General features: G+C 41.4%; 1 protein-coding gene across 1 annotated transcript in view; it reads right to left on the bottom strand.

Annotated features, from left to right (window-relative positions):
- Positions 1-22,898, bottom strand: part of CALCR (calcitonin receptor) — a 394,427-nt gene that overhangs the window by 8,364 nt on the left and 363,165 nt on the right. Inside the window, exon 12 of the mRNA XM_089692113.1 lies at positions 20,817-20,858. Within this exon, the coding sequence (XP_089548239.1) occupies positions 20,817-20,858 (42 nt within the window). The remainder of the gene's footprint in view (positions 1-20,816; positions 20,859-22,898) is intronic.

Here is a 22,898-nt window from a genome sequence, read left to right as displayed (position 1 = left end):
CATCCAGTCAACCTAGTGTAGACTTGAAAAAAGCCCATGCGTCTCTGCCAAAGCCATGCCCCCTGATATTTTTTGCTCTGCCTACCAGTGATACTCATAGGACAGGGCCCTACCATATGATTACGCTCTGGTGGGCAGAGAAAAACATGTCAGGGGCATGGCTTTAGCGAAGACTCAGCTGAGGGAGTTTTCAAGTCTACACTAGGTTGGCTGGATGGGAGTGCGGTGCTTCTTTGATTTTTTACATGTAAGATAAGACCAGCCCTTGGGTTTACAGTGCTCAATAGTTCAAGCTGTAATTTACACACATACAATGGAAAAAGCCAGAGTAGTAACTCCTCCACCCTGCCTTCTTTTGTCAGACAGAACCTACAGAAAATCAATCAGAAAGACAGTCAAAAGGCAAACAGCTTTTGCTGTGTTTTCCTTTCCGAAAACCCATACTGCTCTGAGACACCAGTGTCATGGGCGTATTCTTTTATTGTGTATACATTTATAAAGTAAACATTTTGTATAGCTAGTAAAAATATTTTTTTTCCACAGAAATAAAAACAGACAGCAAATAAAAAAAAAAAAAGTAAAATAAAAAAATGTAAAGCAACAGTGCACAACGATCAAATACAAAAAAAAGGAAAAAAACACAAATAAACTAAACAACCCTAAATACAATCTATAAAAAACACACCATCTAAAGAAAAAAAAAAAGAGTAGAAAATGTTATAAGCAAATTTAACCTAAACTGCTCAATAGGTAAAAGTGAGAGTTTCTGTCTAGGCAACATTTAATAACAGGTAAAATCATTCATTGTTTGCCAAAATCAGCTTAGCCAAAATTACTCTGTTCAGTAATGTATATGATATACACATGGGAAATTTGGGGCATGGCTGGCTCTTGTAAACTGTATTGAATATAATTCAACAGATTTACTACTTTAAGATTCAATGTTGAAGGCTGACAAGGCGAAAAGGATTGAAATAAAAGCTTGAATGTCTTTTCATTATAACATGCACTTTACACAATGCTACAAACAATCTTAATGGTTTAATATTGATTTTTAAACTTTCTTGACTTTCTGCTCTTTATTGATTTGGAGGATTTTTTTTTAAGTTGGAAGTTGACTGAAACATGTTATTTTCATAAAAGTGGTTTTGAGTAATTTACCATTAAATACAATTATCACTAATTCAGATGCCTGACCTTTCCAATGACAGCAATGATGGGTTTAAGATAATTGTGCAAATGGCAAGAGGAATTGGTTAACATTCTATAATGTGCAGATTATTTTTCTTTGCCTTTTCCTACCTAATTTTCCTTCTTTTTTCTCTATTTTAGGGGTGCTAATACCCTCTTATCCCAAAGAATATTTAAACATATATTTAAAATTAGTACATAAGTAGCACCCAACGTGCATTTAAAAAAACTCCAAATTTTAAAAATTACTGTGAACTATACAGTAATGCGGTATGTGCTAAATCTTCACATATACCACAAAATCATGCTAGATTTCCACCTTTAATCCCATCTTTTTCCTCCCTCTCAAACATAATTTCCTCCCAGGGCTACTGTAAACCAGAGTGATATTTTTTTAAATAGAGTCATTCTATCATTCATATACACTGCTCAAAAAAAATTAACGGAACACTTTTTAATAAGAGTATAACATCAGTCAATTAATCTCCTGGGATATTGATCTGGTCAGTTAAGTAGCAGAGGGGGTTGTTAATCAATTTCAGCTGCTTTGGTGTTAATGAAACAATGAGATGGCCCCCAAAACAGGAATGGTTTAACAGGTGGAGGCCACTGAAATGTATTTCCCTATTCATCTTTCCTGACTGTTTTTCACTAGTTTTGGCTAGGGTCAGTGTCACTACTGGTAGCATGAGGCAATACCTGGACCCTACAGAGGTTACACAGGCAGTCCAACTCCTCCAGGATGGCACATCAATATCTGCCATTGCCAGAAGGTCTCAAGAGCATGGAGGAGATTCCAGGAGACATGCATTTAGTGTAGGGGAGCTGAACAGGGCCATAGAAGGTTCTTAACCCATCAGCAGGACCAGTATCTGCTCCTTTATGCAGAAAAGAACAGGATGAGCACTGCCAGAGCCCTATAAAATGACCTCCAGCAGGCCACTGGTATGAATGCTGTGACCAAACAATCAGAAACAGACTTCATGAGGGTGGCCTGAGGGCCCAACGTCCTTTAGTGTGCGTTGTGCTCACTGCCTGGCACCATAGAGCTCAACTGACATTGAACACCAGAATTGGCAGGTCCACCACTGGCGCCCTGTGCTTTTCACAGATGAGAGCAGGTTCACCCTGAGCACATATGAGAGACATGAAAGGGTCTGGAGAAGCCATGGAGAAAGTTATGCTTCTTGCAATAGTGTTCAGCATGACCGTTTTGGTGGTGGGTCAGTGATGGTCTGGGGAGGCATATCCATGGAGGGACGCACAGACCTCTACAGGCTAGACAATGGCACCCTGACTGCCATTAGGTATTGAGATGAAACCCTTGGACCCATTGTCAGACCCTCCGCTGGTGCAGTAGGTCCTGGGTTCCTCCTGGTGCACGCCAATGCCCGGTCTCACGTGGCGAGAGTATGCAGGCATTTCCTGGAAGATGAAGGAATTTATACCACTGAATGGCCCCCACGCTCACCTGACCTAAATCCAATAGAACACCTCTGGTATATCATGTTTTGGTCCATCTGACACTGCCAGGTTGCATCTCAGACTGTCCAGGAACTCAGTGATGCCTTGGTCCAGATCTGGGAGGAAATCCCCCAGGACACCATCTGTTGTCTCACAAGGAGCATGCCCCGACATTGCCAGGCATGCATACATGCATGTGGGGGCCATACAAACTACTGAGTACCATTCTGAGTTGCTGCAATGAAATTTCAGCAAAATGGACTAGCCTGCTGCATCATTTTTTCAATTTGATTTTCGGGTCTTTGAATTCAGTCCTCTGTAGGTTGATAATTTTCATTTCCATAAAACGATGGGGCACCCTTACATTCCTAACACATTTCCCCATCCATATCAGTATACTATATATATCCAGCAGGAGATTCTTCCCCATTGAGATCTGATGTGTTTTCAAAGTGTTCCTTTATTTTATTTGAGCAGTGTACAAGACGACAATGGAAAAAATTAACTAAACAAGAAACCTACAGATATGGGATGTACTGTATCTATATATATATATAAAAATTAATACAGTATATAGTATTATATATGTGTATATTTTTTTTCTATATTCTTAATGTGGAACTAAACTCTCTCTATCAACATTAATTATTTTTATTTTAAGCATTATGCTGCTTAGTAAATATATAAGAATATATTATTACATCTACATGGTAACATATTTTTTTCACAATTCTTCAGCTTCTTCCTGGTTTCTGTCCTAGGCCGAAATGATGTGATACCTTCCAGGAGTCTTCATTGGCATATTTTTTTCTTGCATCTGGAGGAGGAGAAGAGGGGCTTTCTCAGCTAAGCATGCCTGAGCTGGGGGCAGGTGGATTTGAGGAAGTAAACGCCACAGGAATCATCTGCCATGACTCAAGATGGCAGAAGCTAGAAATGCATGCGGGGGTGGGGGTAGCTGCACAATTAGGGTTTTTAGAACCAGTTCAGCTTTAAAGTGACCTTGTTGTTCCACCATTGCACTGCCGCACTGAACATTGCCACCAGTATGTTTCTCTATGAAGAAGCATGTGACCCATCACCTGTCTCCCCACACTTAGGGGGACTATTCATTGGCCAACCCCAGTACTATCTCATGGGGGTTAGGGGCAACTGTGGACAATTCTAGGTACCATCAAATTGCAGGTGTTTTTGCAGAGGTAGCTGGAAAAATGGGGGAATGGAGGAAAGGTAAATATAGACATCAGAGGATGAGATGGGTATGTTTTTACAAAATTTTCTTTGTGACAAGTTTACTTTTATAACATACAACCACACATCTCCTGAAAAATGCCGGAACACTGTATGAATTCTCTTTGTTGAACAATAAATTGATAGAAACCTGCTGCCTCTTAATTTTAATTACAGTCTGTTATTGTCCAAATAAGAAAGCCCATAGCAGACTGCTCTGCAATCTATGGTAATCAGATTGCAGGCACATTTTCCTTGCAAGCTGATAATTTATTATTATGAGTGAATGAGAACTGATGCACCTTCTGGGCCCAACTCGTCCCTGTAGTTTAGCTATCAGATACGTGGTAAGTATTTATTTGTTGTTGGAAATGTCGCTGTCAATATAGGGAATTGGATGACCTCTATTTCTTCTACTTCAGAAATGACTGCAATACATAAATTATCTCAGGACTTTGTAAATAAGATAGAAGACAATTTGAATAAAATCTGCTGTGTGAATGGTTAGCTCCATAACCAACAAATGTCCTGATGTTTAAAGGGAACCTGTCACAGAATGCAACAGGTAGTTACTGATCAACATTCCTCTCTTCTCCAAATCTGAGTGCCAGCAGTATGCAAATTTCAACTTCAGATACATGTCTAGGCTTGGGAATGCACCTCCCACATCCCTACGGTATGGACAGGACTGCCATTAGAAATGATGGGGCCCTGTACAGTCTACCTGACAGAGCCCCCTTGAACACCCAAAAGACAATAATGAAGCAGCATATCAAGGTGAATTGTGGGTGTGGCAAAATTGTGCTAACAGTGGGTGGGGCTTAGAAATTAAGCCTGCATACAGAGTTCAGGTGTCAGGAGCATGTATCATGTGGTGTGCAGGGGTCAGAAGTATGCACAATACAGAGTGCAGTGGTTAGGAGTATGTATCATGCAGAGTGTAGAGGTTAGAAGTATGCATCATGCAGAGTGCAGTGGTCAGGAGTATGCATCATGCAGAGTGTAGAGGTTAGAAGTATGCATCATGCAGAGTGCAGTGGTCAGGAGTATGTATCATGCAGAGTGTGGAGGTTAGAATTATGCATCATGCAGAGTGCAGTGGTCAGGAGTATGCATCATGAAGAGTGCAGTGGTCAGGAGTATGTATCATGCAGAGTGTGGAGGTTAGAAGTATGCATCATTCAGAGTGCAGGGGTCAGGAGTATGCATCGAGCAGAGTGCAGTGGTCAGAAGTATGCATCAAGCAGAGTGCAGGGGTCAGTAGTATGTGAAGTATTGAGTGCAAGGGTCAGGAGTTACTGCCGGACACCGAGTCACTGACTATTACTGCGCCTGCACCTGAAAGCAAAAAAAGTCCCCTTTTTTCCCTGGGCCCTCCAGCTGAAATAATGGAGCCCAGGAAACTTTACCATAAGTGCTGGAAGACATGGGCTGTTTTTTTCTACTCCACCTACAGTTGCAAGAAAAAGTATGTGAACCCCTTGGGATTACGTGGAGTTTTGCATGAATTGGGCATAAAATGTGCTCTGAACGTCATCTAAGTCACAACAATAGAAGAACACAGTCTGCTGAACATAATACTACACAAACATTAGATGTTGCCATGGTTTAATTGCACATAACATGTAAACATTCACAGTGCAGGGAGGAAAAAGTATGTGAGGCCCTAGCTTAATGACTTCTCCCAGAGCTAATTGGAGCCAGGAGTGAGCCAACCTTGACTCCAATCAGTGTGATGATATTGGCTGTGTTGCTGACAGCTGTCCTGCCCTTAAAAAACACACACCTGTTTTGGGTTTACTGGTTTCAAGAAGCACTGTCTGATGTGAACCATGGCTTGCAGAAAAGAGCTCTCAGAAGACCTACGATCAAGAATTGTTGACTTGCATGAAGCTGGAAAGGGTTACAAAAGTATCGCCAAAGCCTTGATGTTCATGTGTCCCCGGTAAGACAGACTGTCTACTAATGGAGAAAGTTTAGCACTGTTGCTACTCTCCCTAGGCTTGGTCGTCCTGTAAAAATGACTGCAAGAGCACAGCGCAGAATGCTGCATGAGGTAAAGAAGAATCCCAGAGTGTCAGCTAAAGACCTACAGAAATCTCTGGCACATGCTAACATTTTTGTTGACACATCTACAATAAGGAAAACATTAAACAAGAATGGAGTACATGGGAGGACACCAGTGAGGAAGCCATTGCTGTCCAAAAAGAATATTGCAGCACGTTTGAAGTTTGCAAAAGAGCACCTGGATGTTCCACAGCACTACTGGCAAAATATACTGTGGACAGATGAAACCAAGATTGAGTTGTTTGGGAAGAACACATAACACTATGTGTGGAGAAAAAAAGGCACAGCACACCAACATCAAAACCTCATCCCCACTGTAAAACATGGCGGAGGGAGCATCATGGTTTGGGGCTGCTTTGCTGCCTCAGGGCCTGGACGGATTGTTGTCATTGATGGGAAAATGAATTCCAGAGTTTATCAAGACATTTTGCAGGAAAACGTACGACCATCTGTCCGCCAACTGAAGCTCCGCAGAGGATGGGTGATGCAACAGGACAATGACCCAAAGCATACAAGTAATTCAACAAAACAATGGCTGCAACAGCACAGAATACGCCTTCTGGAGTGGCCCAGTCAGAGTCCTGACCTCAACCCGATTGAAATGCTGTGGCATGACCTTAAGAGAGCGATTCACACCAGACATCCCAGGAATATTGCTACACTGAAACAGTTTTGTGAAGAGGAGTGGTCCAAAATTACTCCAGATCGTTGTGCAGGTCTGATCTGCAACTACAGGAAACGTTTGGTTGAGGTTATTGCTGGCAATGGAGGGTCTACCAGTTATTAAGTCCAAAGGTTCACATACTTTTTCCTCCCTGCACTGTGAATGTTTACATGTTATGTGCAATTAAACCATGGCAACATCTATTGTTTGTGTAGTATTATGTTCAGCAGACTGTGTTCTTCTATTGTTGTGACTTAGATGACGTTCAGAGCACATTTTATGCCCAATTCATGCAAAACTCCACGTAATCCCAAGGGGTTCACATACTTTTTCTTGCAACTGTAGACCTCATAGAAAATAAAAAAAATCCTCCATTTGCCCATGGGCCCCTCCTCTGCACTAATTGGAGAGCTGGCTCTACCCCCCTAGTACAGGAGAGTTGGCTCTACCCCCTTATCAGCAGCCCATGGTATGGACACCTTTGGTTCAATTCACTAAGATGGATCAGCTATTTTTAGGAAGCCTCACTTGTTGTATTTTTTCCCATCTTCCTATCTGTTGTCTAGGTTTGAGGTCAAACAAAACACCTTTCTTCACTCCATGGCCACCCAACAACGCAACTGGCAAAGAGACAGCTGCTTTGACAGACGGTCAATTCTGCATTTCCGGGGACTTGCCCAAGACAAGCAGAAAAGGAATACAGGGGAAAGGGAGCTTTTTTTTGAAACCCCATACAACCACTGGTCAGCTGCTTTTTCAGGAAATAATTGGATCAGTTAAAAATGGCTGCCTTGATCTCTGTTGTCAACCCTATGATCAGCTGCCTTGTTGGGATTTGGGATTTGTTTTCCTGCTGGAGAGATTTCCCATTACATCCTGTCCCAACAGACACTGGCTAAAAATAAAAACTTTACAGAGGTGCAACTCCTTTCCTCACTAAGTTAAAGAAACTGTTTTGACTGACGTTGATACTTGAAGATCCCCGCCCCCCATTTTTCCCCCTGAAGAACCTATAAGCTACTTTGCATTGTGCTAGATTTTTAGCACATGCATTGGAATGGACTTTTTTGTTAAATCTACAAAACAGAAGCAGGTAAGAACTTATAATGAAGTTTACTAAAATCCTTTCAATGGATGTCGTTGACTTTATATTTTGTTTTCCTCCAGCAAAACCAAAGTTTCTCTTTAAACAGTTCAACTGTTACTGTGATAATAATGGAAAATTTAGCAATAATCCCCCGTCAATAGTGGAGTGCTGAAAATACAAATAAGTTGATATAACCTAATTACTGCAAATCATACGGAGGTTACAGGCAAAACAATTCGTCTGGGAACTGTAACCATTTGGTTAATGAATTATAATAATTGACTGCAATGTAATTTAATAGAAATGAATTAAGAGCTCAATATGCTAGCACATCGTTCCCAGGAGGATAACTGAAATAATGCCATTATTTACTGGAAAATACAGTAAAATAAAATAAATAAATAAAATGAACAAGAACCAATGAGAACTGTGTTTGTATTCCCTGCTAGTGGCAAAGACATTAGATATACAGTAATTCGGAAATTAATACAGGCAAGTTGTGGTGTAAGGGCAACTCCTGGATTACAAAAAAAAATACCCCTCCAGTGACCCTGTACACCCCCCACTTCCAGGGATAAAGTGGACCTTCACTTTTTTTTTAGTCTTCCTCCCCCCGCCTCCTGTTCCCTCACAATTGCAAAAAAAAGAAGAAAAAATTTGAGTAATGTTTTTCCTCTAAAGTTCAGGTCCATCATTGTTGTCTAGGCGAGGACGATGTACTGGGACCCTGCAAATGCACAGAAATGTAACGGGCTACTCCGGGATCCATTGCAGCATTTCTCTGCATGAACATGATCCTATGAACTGCCCTCTAGGAGTTCTAAGTCACTGATCCCAGGAGGCAGCTTGCGGGATTTTGCGCATGTGCAGACACAGTATGGGTGGTCTCTACCAGTTTACTGGCAGGGCTTGCGACATCTCTGCTCATGCACATGGAGGGGGTCCGGTACCGGCGTAGAGATGACACCGGAATCTGCCATGTCCTGCAGACCTGGAAAATATCCCTGTGGCATGTTTGTGCATGCGCCGGATATGAATTTAAGATGCTGGTGCCGGAGAGGAGCACTGTAGGGAAAACTTCCTACAAGCAAAACGATGCTGGACTGTATGGACTAGAACGTATGTTTTTTCTTACTTTTCTACGGGGACAAATTTTAGGATAACCAATTCAGTACTGGGCAATTTTACACCTTCCTGCCCAGGCCAGTTTTCAGGTTTCAGCGCTCTCACACTTTGAATGACAATTGCGCAGTCAAACAACATTGTACCCAAACTAAAATTTTATCATTTTCTTCACACAACTAGAGTTTTCTTTTGGTGGTATTTAATCACCGCTGGGGTTTTTATTTTTTGCTAAATTAACAAAAAAAGACCAAAAAATTTGAAAAAAAAAAGTTTTTTTTTGTTTCTGTTATAAAAGTTTGCAAATAAATAAATGTTCTTCATAAATTTAGGCCGAGATGTATTCTGCTACATGTCTTTGGTGAAAATAACCCAAATTAGGATGTATTTTTTAGTTTGTAGGAAAGTTATAGAGTTCACAAACTATGCTATAGATCTGAATATTATTCAATCCTGAAGTACTGACAGCCAATCTAATTTCTTGAGGTCCAAGAATGTCAGAACAGTACAGATATCCCCCAAATGACCCCTTTTTGCAAAGTAGACAGTCCGACGTACTTCATAAGAGGCATGGCGAGTTTTTTGAAGTTGAATTTTTTTTTGTCATAATTTTTCGTAAAATTAAAAAATTAAAAAAATTAGTTTCACTATTTTTTTTTTACATATTGTCACCAGTGCAGTACAGCGTCATCATATAACTGGCATGGCGGTGATCAGGGACACTGACTGGTGACAGTATGAAAAAAAAATTATATATATTTTTTTTTTTTTTTTAATTTCTTTTATTATTTTTAATTTTTTATTAAATTTTTTTTGGTAGCATCTGCAACATAGGAAGGACCAACTGGGTAATCGCTAGTGAGGTGAGTTCAAAGTGGGGGAGGTGGACTTTACACAGACGCTGTCACTTAGTTTTGAATGGGCAAGGTGTCTCTTAAGAAAAGGGAATCATCAATGGTTTCTTCACTTGATTTAAGTTTTACCTGCAAAGGGCCTTCAAGAAGCTAATCTTATGGGTTATCACTAAATTTTGTTTATTATCTCCAGGCCTCCTTTGGTTGCAACATTTTGACACTTTCATTTAAGCAGCCACAGTTTTTGTCGATAAAAAATGTTCTTGGGACACCATGTAATATTAGTACAGTGCAGACAAAGCATCCTCGACTCTTTTTTACAGCATAATTTATCTTGCAATTGATTTATGGTAACTTGTAATTGATCAACAGCATGAAAAGCCCATAATTTTACAGTTAACATATCAAGGCAGCGTGTTCCTATAGCTAAGCTGTCACTGCGAGGAACTGTGAGAAAAATATCTGTGCTTCTCTGCCCTTCAATGCAAGATCAGCTCAAGGTCAGCTGGCCTCTCCAGATCAGAAGATTAATTTCTCTGCAAGCATATATATTAGACACTAGATGTTAGAGGAGTCATCCCCAACCCGGGTTTCTCCAGAGGTTGCGGAGGTTCTTTGAGTTGTGACTGAGTGACAATGGTGTCTGCATAGTTTCGGGTCCAACACCACTTGGCAGAGCCAAACTCACGACTCTAGGAATCTTTTTGGCTGCCTGCAAGAGTGGACTTCTGAGCACAACTGTAAGGGGCATGTTTTCCATTAACCACCCAGGGGAGGGGCATTCTTCCCACTGACTACCAAGGTAAGGGGCATCCTTGTTACTGAGCACCAATGTAAGGGACATTATTCCAACAGTCCATGAATGTAAGAGGCATTCTTCCCACTGAACACCAAGGTAATGGGAAACCTTCCTACTAAGCACCAATGTAAGGGGTATTTTTCCTTCCGACTTCCAAAGTAAGGTGCATTCTTCCCACTGACCTCCACAGTAACTAAGGGGTTTTCTTCCCAATGACCTCCAAAGTAACTAAGGAGCATTTTTCCCACTGACCGCAAATGTAAGAAGAATTATTCCCACTGGCCACCACGGTAAGGGGCATCCTTCCTACCTACCAATGTATGTGGCAATCTTCCCACTGACTACACATGTAAGGGGCGTTGTTTGGAATGACCACGAAGGTTAGGAGAATCCTTCCTACTGAACACCATTGTAAGCATGCATGATTCCCACTGACTTTCAATGAATTAATATTAGCAGGGGTCCTGAAACCTGAAAATTACTTCAAGGGTTCCCATGAGGTAAAAAAAAGTTGATAAAAGCTGTGTTAGAGAGTTCATACTTAAAGCAGGAAACTGGCTGATGTGTAAGTAAGCAGCATGCCTACTTCCTGCACCTCTTCCCTGTTCACACACATGCAGCAAAACATGTCTTTTTTCCTTCGAACCCATCACATATGAGTTTAAAGTCTTAATATACCAGAACATATTATTTTCTGTATGGGGTTACTACCTCTAACGGTAATATTCAGTTTATGAATTGCCTGGATTAGCCTCAATGGGCCTACATAGGTACTACTATCCAACTGAATTATTATTATTATTATTATACAGTATTTATAAAGCGCCAATAGTTCGCTCAGCGCTGTACATTACAAAGGGAGACAGAACATGTGACAGAACAATACCAATACAATGCAAAACATGAGGGGATCGAGGGCCCTGCTCTTTCGAGCTTACAATCTAGGAGGGAGGGGGTGGTGGCACAGGAGGAGATAGCTGTGGGGGATGGAGTGGTAGGAAGAGTGGAGGAGGAAGAATGATATCCATAAGATCATGGGATCATCTCAACATCATGGCATAAAGGGATTACTTATGATGAGCCAATATCTGTGAACAGTGGAAGAGATCAAAGTCTCAATAACAGAAACCAACATACTTTAAACATAGAAAAAATTAGAAGGGAGTGGAGAAGAAGAAAAGTTGGGAAAGAAAAAGAAAAGAGAGGTGTAAATATACATCTATCCTGGGATCCAATGGCAACAGGTCTTGGAGCCACCCCTAGATGCCCGGAACCTGTAGATAAGAGAGCCAAGGGTTCCATACCTTTTCATAAATAGTTTGCTTATCCTGGATAACTCCCGTAATGTTTTCCTTAAACAAGATCCATGTCAATTTACGCTTCATCAAGGCCAGATCAATCACTGGGCTTTTTCCAGGTAGTCACTATGATGATCTTAGCTGCTAGGAACTTAAAATGGATCAAAGTCTGTGCATGTCTTAGGATATCAGCCACTGGGGCCATCAGTAATGCTGTCCAAGCATCTTTGGGGATGTTGACCATAGTCACTGAATGTATAAGAGAGCGGACCCTTATCTAAAAGCGACGTACCTTAGGACAGGTCCACCACATATGGAGAACTGTTCCCACCTGGCCACAACCCCAGAAGCATGAGGGCGAGGAGCCTGGGTACATTTTAGCAAGGTGAATGCACCTTGTGTCCCTCCCCGATCAAGGCTACATTATGACTCCTTTATGGATGCAGGCCGTCCAGGCCCTCCAGTACTGCACCTCAGGGGATATGTCCAGGTCCCTTTCCCATGCCAGTTGGTAGGTAAGCTTGGATGCCGGAGCAGTGAATAGTGGCCAGAGTAGTGAATAGTGGTCGGAGTAGTGAATAGTTTGTACAGTATTGAGATGCAACCCTGCTGTTGAGTCTGTTGGATACATCTGTTTTCAAATGCTGAGCACACTGAAAGGTCAGGGCTCAACTTCTTTAAGGAGTGGAGAAAATGAAAAATTGTTGCAAATGGAAACATTCAGATCGGGGCAGCTCAAGAGATGGTACAAAATAAGAGGAAGGTCGAACACCCCTGTGATCAAGAAAATGATGTATACAGTAAAGGCCTTTATTCAGCCACCAGCTAAAATGAATTGCTTTTTAATTTCACATTCCTATAATTATATCGTCCTCCACATTTACATGCAGGTCAAGCTGTCCAGCAAAAGTAATAGTTGTAGCAATTGGAGAAAAACCCATATAACTCTGCTGGGGTTACTTAACAAAGTCAGCTTTTATTCATATTTTTTTAAACCAGGGATAGGCAACTTTAACCCCCAGTTCACATATATGCGGCCGTGTGGGCCACGTTTTGCACGGGCACGAGAGCCCATTCATTTGAATGGACTCCCGTGCCCGTGACACGCAGGGAAGAAGTCCCTGCACTTCCTTGGAAAATGCAGCCCACACAGGAACCTCGGTTCCCAGTACGGTTGTGTTTTCCACACCTGGCGGCGTGCCATTAGAACTAATGGGTCCGCATTTCTCTGTGCGGGTGGTGCGGCTGCATGGATTTTTGTGCGGATCCGCAGTGGCACCACCCGCACATATGGGAACCTAAGGTTAAGAGGTGGAGCACAGAGTCGCACAGTGTCACCTCCTCACAACTTCTAATTACTGTACTAATGTGTTGCAATCGAGTGCATTGCATGGCATGCCTCTGCTGGGTCCAAGTGGTTAAAGCAGGTGGTGAGAAAGCAACACAATGTTGCCTGCTTTAACCCCTTGTTTGCTGTATTGCACAAGGTTGCAGGGTACTTGCAGAGCGGCCTCATTCACTTGAATGGGTTGCGCTTAGCAGGTGCTACACCCGCCAACCATGACAGGGCATACAACTCCTGCTGTGGCTGCAACATGTGTACACCCCTGACCACTGAAACTAAAGGGGGTGCGGTTGGAGTGGGGGTGGTAAAAACATGTCTTAACTGTAGGGTTTTAACCCCCCCAAACTGCAAATGTAAATGAACCCTTACTGTTCTGAGCCCCCTATAAGGCTGCCTTTACACCGATGTGCTGTAGTTTACCTGCACTACGGGTGCACAGAAGTGCATTTGCAACTTTCCTGGGTTAGATGCGCTTTGCCATAGATTTCTATTATATCCTGCAGGTGTACTGTGCTTTCTGAAAGTGCACCACAACTCCTGCATTCAGGAGTTTTGGTGAGCTTTCAGAAAATGAACCAAACGTGCAGGATATGATAGAAGTCTTTAGCTAAGTGCAGCTAACCTGCAGGAAAACTGCAGATACACTGCACTGCCCCCATGGTGTGGGTAAACCGCAGCACATCAGTGTGAAAGCAGCCCTGTACTATTATGCCCGGCGTATTGCTTCACACTTACCTGAAGATCTCTTCTTTCCTGCTGCTGGCACCACTCTGGAGACCGCTAGCCGGGATAAGAGGTGGAGTGCAGTTGGTGTCACTCTGCATGGGGCAGGAGCCGGCACTACAGAGGAGGCACCGACTTATGTGACTCTTGCTTCCTACTACAGCTCCAACTTTACAAGCAGTCCCTCTACATAGCACTCTGTTTGATGCTCTGGGATGGCATATCCAGCAAATTTACCAGTCACCTGGCTGAGATCTACTGGTTGCTGACCCCCGGTTTAAACCTTTACAGCCACCCAGGTCAATTCTACACAGACGTCAGAAATGTGCCATTTAATCTAGAAACAAGCTCACAGGTGTGACTGCGGGAGCTTTTTTTAACCCCTTGACTGCCTTGATGTGTTGGATAAGTCCTTGGCAGGCAAACTGAAGTTTATATAAGAAACAAATTGTAATGAAGTATGTCCTGTGTTGTTCAGGTAGCTGGATCCTGCAGAAATCCTCACTGCTGGGATGCCGGTCCTCTTCCTTGCTCTGAACTTCTGTACCTGAAATGGTTAACAGCTTCAGGTCTTCAGGCAGAAGAGAAGTACAGATGGTCTGACCTTCCCCCTTCTTCCTTGTCCTCCTCCACTGAGAAAAGTTATTTTGTTGATATCACTGTTTGATACAAGATCTGTGAATGGGGAAGAATCTGATCACTCACTCGTCTTCTCCTTCATGCTCAGATCATGTTAAATCAGTGTATTTATTGAAAGAACCTTTTTCAGTGGAGGGGGAGGAAGGCAAATGCATGTCACTGTGGGATCATCTGTACTGCTGTTCTGCCAGATGACTCAAAACAGTTAACTCTTGCAACACCAGAAGTTCAGAGACAGGAAGAGGAAAGGGTATCTCCACAGTGAAGATTTCTCCAGGATCCAGCTCTATTAGACTATGAAAATACAGACACTTCACTGTCTTTGGTCCAGTGGTGTCCTCACCACCTCTGGTTTCACCGGCTGTCTTCTCTCCCTGGCGCTGGCATCTTCAGTGTGGGCACCCGGCTGTGACAGCTTGAAGCTCTGCACATTTCTGAATGGTCCCGTAGTCTTCTGGGACCTGTCATGTGTCCCAGAAGACTACGGGGAGGGCGGACAACTTCCGCTTCAGTTCGCCTAGGTGATCACAGTAGAAGTGGTAGGGGTACTTGTCAAATCCGGATACCCCCTCCAGCTCCCCAAAGGTGCCAATCTACCAATCCTTAATGGGGAGCGGGGGACAAAGACTTAAAGCAGAACTTCCCCTTTTAGGTGGAGCTCCGCCTTAATTACAGGTAAGTGATGTGACTAAGGCTCCATGCACACTAGCATTTTTTTTAAGCTGAAAAAAATGCTTGATAAAAAACGCTGGTAATAGCAGTTTTTAGGCTTCATGCACACTAGCGTTTTTTTTTAGTTTTTTTTGTTCTGCTCCTAGAAGCTAAATCGTGTTATCCTGTGTTATCCTATGTGTTCATGCACACTACTTTAGTGTATTAGCGTTCTTTGTGCTTCAGCGTCTAGGAGAAAAAAAATTGTTTTTGTAGATTTTTTTTAGTGTTTTTCCAGCAGATAAAAACTCTAAATTTGTTTATTTATTTCAGGTACTTATATAGCACTGTCAATTTACGCAGTGCTTTACACATATATATATATTGTACATTCACATCAGTCCCTAACCCTCAAGGGGCGTACAATCTAAGGTCCCTAACTCACATTCATACATACACATACTAGGGCCAATTTAGACAGGAGCCAATTAACCTACCAGCATGTCTTTGGAGTGTGGGAGGAAACCGGAGCACCCGGAGGAAACCCATGCAAGCACAGGGAGAACATGCAAACTCCATGCAGGAGGCACCATGGTCAGGAATTGAACCCATGACCAGCGGCGGACTGACCATTTGGACACTCGGGCACTGCCCGAGGGCCCGGGGTCAGTGGGGGGCCCCATGAGATGCCCCTGGTACCTTTTTCATAGGCTTTTTTGGGTTTGGGCAAGGACACAGGGGCCCCATGATCCCCTATTGCCCGGGGGCCCCATAGGTTGTCAGTCCGCCCCTGCCCATGACCCATTTGCTGCAAGGCAGACGTGCTAACCACTAAGCCACTGTGTCTCCCCGAATGCTCCTAAACGCTGCTAAATGCTACTAAACACTTCTAAAATGCTCCTAACAGCTTTTTTCTGCATGTACTGTAAAAACACTAATAAAATGTTAACACTCCTGAACGCTGCTAAATGCTAAATCTAATGATTGGTGTCCTGCAATATATTCCAATTTTGGTTTTGGGTGTAATATCGCTGAGGATGGTGGTTTTACACAAGTAATACGCCCTCCATAAAATAACCCTGAAAGCCAAAGATCAGATTAACATTCCCTGTGAGCTCTGACAACATGCAGCTGCACTGCGGGGGTGTGAAAAGTAATGCAAATGAAAACCATTACTGATAGGATTACTTATTCTGCTCTGCTATATGAAATCTGTATGATTAGAGGAAAGAGAAACTTTTACATGAAGATGATATGTAAACTCTAACAATGAACTTCTCTTATTTGCTCCCTTTTGATTTGTTAAAATAGAAAAATATGCAAACTTTTTTTTTCCTTTTGGGAAAGTAATGGAGGATTATCACCCGTCATCTGTGTCCCATTGGGGAGATTTCCCTTCACTTCCCGTCCCAAAGCCAAAACAGGAAGTGAGATGAAATCCTTCCAAAGTAATGGAATCCTTATGCAGGCCACACATGGGTCGAATTGCTAACAATTTTGCGTCCGAAAATTTGAAAGCAGCGTTCGCTTGGTAATCCGATGGTACCATCAATGATTTAGAAAATCGGTCAAGTCATAAAGTTCACCCCATATGACAGGTGAAACTTCTGTTCCTTCCAGGTTACGGCTCATGCGCATATTCTTTTCAGAAAAACGATCGTACGATTTGACCATCATTGAGTCGAAAATCGGTCGTTTTTCACAAATTTTCCAACATGCCTGATCACTGAAAAGGGGAGGGACCATGAAAATTGGCCGGTGCCATTGACCCACTAACAGAGCGAAAATTGGCTGATTATTAGGTCCGATTTTCGGGCGAAAAATCAGTCAAATTTCGACCCGTGTATGGCCGGCATTAGTTGTCGCCAGAACTAGTGTTCCCATTGGAAGATTCCCCATCTATTCCTGTTCTGGGGACAACCCAAATGGTTATATTGGTAAACAGGACATATAGGGAGGGTACATCTTCCTAACAGCAATAAAAACCTGACAGGTGTTCTAATCCCTCTCCACTCTGTCCAAAACTAAAAAAAAAACCAAACAAACAAACAAAAATAAATAAATGTTGCCTTTAGTTATACTTTAAATGTACTATTGGAAGCATGTTCTTATTTCTGTTTGAAAAAGTGCAAAAATAGAGAGCCAGCTACAATTGGACTTCTACTGAATAATCAGCCTTAAAGCGGTATTAAACACAAAAGCAAATATTTATTATATTGCAGCTTATCAATTCTTAGATGCGGTGACTGCATTAGTTTCCCTTTTCAGACTTTCTTTCTTTTATTTTCATCTGTTAATCCAACCAGCAAGTCTGTTGTTTTTCAACAGAACAAACTCTCCAGCAGCAAGTATCAGTTTACATGGATGAGACAAACCACTTAACACTGTTAAGGGTGATTAAAATGATCAGCTTTTATTTATTCATGCAAAGCCTTTATCCCAAAAGGGGAAAAAAATGTTTGCTGTAACTGCTTATAAAGTGTGAGTTTAGCTTTAATTTGTTAGTGCATCAAAATCTACTAGAGCAAGACTGGCACTTCCTCCTCCACAAGTTACATCCCCCCCATCCCCCCCTTCCCTTCATTTTCCCCCCTACCATCTCTTCCCTAATATTCCCCCTATTCTTCATACACTCCACCAAGTTCAATACACTATCCAGAATACCTCTGATGACATCGTCTTAGAGACTTTTCTAATATCCCACAGTTCCGATGGGGTATATTATTCATTTATATACTGCATTATATCACCTCAATTGAACGGTATATCTTTACCCTGTTATGTTGTAAAATCTTCAATAAAAATATTGAATATAAAATCTACTAGAGCATTTAACACTCCCCCCACCCCCGACTGAGAATACTACAGTCTGCTGTCCCTCCAATGCTCATTCCTCCAGAGGGTTTCTCTAATACAAGAGGTGTTTTAGTGGACAGATCACCAGGTGAAAACAGAGGGAAGAAAAAAAGAAAACAAATGCAGCCACCACATCTGATTGGTAAGCTGCAATATGTCAGGCGCTCCCTCAAAACCCATCTCTTCAGGGAAGCCTACCCCACCCTCACCTAACGGCCATTCTCCCTCTTTCCTCCCACCCCTCATTCCCCTCAGCCACTTCCTACTGTACCTTTACCCCCTCCCTCCTAGATTGTAAGCTCGAAAGAGTAGGGCCCTCTTACCCCTCGCACGCTGTTTGTTATTGTTGTACTGTGCCATGTATTGTCCCCCCCCCTATTGTACAGCGCTGAGCAAACCCTTTGGCGCTATATAAACTCGATGTAATAATAATAATAATAATAATGTTACAGTTTTGGGTTTACTACTGCTTTAACCACCTACCCTCCAGAGGATTTACTCCCTTCATGATCAGGCCATTTTTTGTGATACAACGCTGCGTTACTTTAACTGACAACTGTGCGGTCGTGCAACGCTCCCAAATGAAATGTGTGTCCTTTTCCCCCACTAATAGAGCTTTCTTTTGGTGGTATTTGATCGCCTCTGTGTTTTTTTGTTTTTTTGCTCTATAAACAAAAAAAGGCCGACAATTTTGGGAAAAAAAAAAAAACAATATTTTTGACTTTTTGCTATAAAATATATCCAGTAAAAAAATTTAAAATCAAATTTCGTCATAAATTTAGGCCAAAATGTATTCTGCGATATGTCTTTGGTAAAAAAAAATCCCAACACGTGTAAATTTATTGGTTTATGTAAAAGTGATAGCTTTACAAATGGCTGTATATATACTGGGATTTTTTTTTTTTTTATACTAGTAATGGCGGCGATCAGCAACTTATAGCGGGACTTCAGCGGGCATTCTGACACTGACACTGACACTGATATCCCCAGTGACACCAATACAGTGATTAGTGCTAATAAAAAACTCTGACACTGTACTAATGACACTGGGCAAGAAGTGATTAAAGAAAGGCTTAGCTCTCATGTTTGTTCTGCAGGAGTACATGTATTAGTACAACACATGAAAACACGCATGTTGCACATTGGGGTTCTGCGGTGCCATTATAAAGGTTTATAAAGATTATAAAGGTTCTTTTTTTCTGTAAAATAACAGACGTTATATTTACCTGCTGTGTGCTGGGGTTTTGCACCCTGGATCCTCCTCTTCTTGGGTTCCCTGCAGGTGCTCCTGGCTCCTCCTGTCTATCAGGTGCCCCCACAGCAAGCAGCTTGCTATGGGGGCACCCGATGCTCCATGTGTCCATTCACACACGGAGCCGTGGCTTGGCCCCGCCCCCTTCCCTACTCATTGGCTGACTGGCTGTGATTGACCAATGGCTCCGGCTTGCTGTCTCAGCCAATGACGAGGCAGAGACCTGGGACAGCTGAGACTGTCATTCACATCACTGGATCACGATGAGGCTTAGGTAAGTATTGAGGGGGCTGGGTTGTGCTGCTGCACACAGAAGGTTTTTTTACCTTCATGCATAGAATGTATGAAGGTAAAAAACATTCAGCCTTTACAACCGCGTTAACACTGAGAGCAATAAAACCCTGGCAGGGGTTCTAAGCCCTCATCGCTTGATCCAAAACGTAAAAAAAAAACATGTCTCTCCTGGAGTTGGGCATTGAATAATAATAAATAGGCAGGCTTACCTAGGAATAGTTTATATTTGTCTCCTAATTTAGTCCTTGGGGTGAATTTACTATAACCAAATGGGCTGTTCACTTTGCAAGGAAAGTTGCACTTTGCAAGGGAATTTTCCCCATATCTTATAGAATGATGTGAAGACCTGCAGACTTCCATCATCCAATCATGTGTGTGCAAAAAATGCTGTTTTTAAATTTTCCTCGCACATAATGGAGTATTCTCTACAAATGAAACTTTACCTTATTCACTATGCCCCGGGGAAAATTCCCTTCCAAAGTGCAACTTCCCTGACACAGTGAAGAGCATATTTGCTTTTAGTAAATCATCCCCAGGGGCGGACTGACAACTCATGGGGCCCCCGGGCAATAGGGGATCATGGTGCCCCTGTGTCCTTGCCCAAACTCAGAAAAGCCTATGAAAAAGGTACCAGGGGCATCTCATGGGGCCCCCTACTGACCCTGGGCCCTCGGGCAGTGCCCGAGTTTCCAAATGGTCAGTCGGCCCCTGATCATCCCCATTGTCTAACCATGACTGTATGGTGTTGATTTACTAAAGTCAAACAGGCTGTTCGCTTTGTAAGGGAATTTCCCCCGGAGTTTAGCAAATGTGGTGAAATTTCACTTTGCAAAGAACATCTAATTACACACAAGGGAAAAAAAAGAATATTTGCCTGTACAGGATTGGATAATGGAAGCAGATACCACATTTACCAAGCTTTGGGGAGAATTCCTTTGCAAAGTTAACAGCCTATTTCCCTTTAGTAAACCATCCCCTAAGTCAGGGTTCACTTGATACCTAACAGTTGTTGTGCTGCCAACAGCCTGACCCCCTATGTTGAATATCTGCCGTATGTATGCACAACACCCTCACATAGCCCCGTACATAAGAAATATAAATTATTCATATACAAGTCTGCTCAATTCCAATCATCTATAACTAAATGTACAGATTCTTATATACAGTAAGCTCAACTTTGACTGATACTCTTCAAAATAGAAAACACACAAGTTCCCACATAAAATGAATTTCCATCCTAATATCCCAATACAAGAAAGGAGGATGATAATAAATCTTACCTCTCCGTTAAAGAAACAGAAGATGGTGGCAACAAGTAATCCCTTAAAAGAAAGACAAAAATGATGTGTTAAACACTAGAAAAGCATTAAAAGGTTTGCCGTCTAATCATGTAATTGTATCTTAATCAATTAGAATTGCATGGAACAGGGGCGGACTGACAACTCATGGGGCCCCCGGGCAATAGGGGATCATGGGGCTCCTGTGTCCTTGCCAAAGCTCAAAAAAGCCTATGAAAAAGGTACCAGGGGAATCTCATAGGGCCCCCTACTGACCCCGGGCCCTCGGGCAGTGCCCGAGTTTCCAAATGCTCAGTCTGCCCCTGGCATGGAATATAGCATTTTACAAGGAGGGGGGGGGGCGTTGTTTAATATGCAAACCTTGCATTGGGTATAGGTTAGACATGTGCAGTTGGTTTCCTTCCGAATCGAAATCTGGACAAATTTTCTGTTATTCAGAGATTCATTTGAATTCCGAATTACAATAGTAAAGAATTTAAATGAATCTGAAATAATGAAACAAAATTCGTCTGAATTTGGAATCGAGTCAAAATTTGAAAACAAGAACAAAAATAAAAAAATAGTAAAGAAATGAATGGAATAGAATTAAATAAAATAGAAAATAAAAGAATGGAGGAAAAAAAAAGAATGGAAAAAAAAATAGAACAGAATACAGTAGTAAAACAGAACAAAATAGAACAGAAAAAAAAGGGAATAGAAAAGAATAGAATTCATTAAAATAGAAAATATTAGAACAGAAAATCAAAGAATAGAATATAAAAGAATACAAAAAATTAGAACAGAAAAGAAAGGAATAGAAAAGAATAGAATCCATTAGAATAGAATAGAAAAGATTAGAATAGAAAATAAAAAAAAATTATTATTATTATTATTATTATACAGTATTTATAAAGCGCCAATAGTTCGCTCAGCGCTGTACATTACAAAGGGGGACAGAACATGTGACAGAACAATACCAATACAATGCAAAACATGAGGGGATTGAGGGCCCTGCTCTTTCGAGCTTACAATCTAGGATAGAATAGAAAAGATTAGAATAGATTAGAAAATCAAAGAATAGAATAGCAAATAATAGAAAAGATTAGAAAGATTAGAACAGAGAATCAAAGAATAGAAAAGAATATAACATTATAGAAAAATAATAGAATAGAATAAAATATAAAAAATATAACTGCCTTCCAAAATTCCAATTTTGAATAGAATGAATTTGAACAGAATACATTAGAATAGAATATACAATATTAGAAAAGAATAGAATAGATTAGAAAAGACTGAAATATTTTACAAAAAATTGAGAGCTGCGCTATGTTGATGTGAGTAGTGATCAAGAAAGGTACTGTGAAAATTTTGCTGAAATAGAAATTTCCAACATGGTCATGCAACTCTTCACATAGCCCATATACCATCAAAAGCCCACATGGATTGTGGATTATGGATTGTAACATTAGAATTATTTTTGAATCTGTTCGAAATTTCGAATTCGTTCGAATTAGAATACACAAAATAAATTCCTAAAAAGGAATTAAACTAATTTAATTAATCGAACAAAACAAAATTAGTCAAATAACGAATTAAACAAAACAAAGTTTTTCATTTTGCACATGTCTAGTACAGGTATGTTTTATTTAAATTATTTCAGGTACTTATATAGTGCCAATAATTTCTGCAGCACTATATATATATATACATACACTCACCGGCCACTTTATTAGGTACACCTGTTCAATAGCTTGGAAACACAAACTGCTAATCAGCCAATCACATGGCAGCAATTCAATGCATTTAGGCATGTAGAGATGGTGAAGACAACTTGCTGAAGTTCAAACCGAGCATCAGAATGGAGAAGAAAGGGGATTTAAGTGACTCTGAACATCTCACGGTTGTTAGTGCCAGATGGGCTGGTCTGAATATTTCAAAAACTGCTGATCTACTGGGATTATCACACACAACCCTCTCTAGGGTTTACAGAGAATGGTCCGAAAAAGAGAAAATATTCAGTGAGCGCAGTTGTGTGGACGAAAATGCCTTGTTGATGTCAGAGTTCTGAGGAGAATGGTCAGGCTG

The sequence above is a fragment of the Staurois parvus genome, unplaced genomic scaffold (genome assembly GCF_062004578.1).
Source record: "Staurois parvus isolate SC_StPar_1 unplaced genomic scaffold, SC_StPar_1.0 ptg000576l, whole genome shotgun sequence".
Taxonomy (NCBI): Eukaryota; Metazoa; Chordata; class Amphibia; order Anura; family Ranidae; genus Staurois; species Staurois parvus.
The sequence above is the reverse complement of the archived record's forward strand: the minus strand, read 5'-3'. Positions and strand labels throughout refer to the sequence as shown.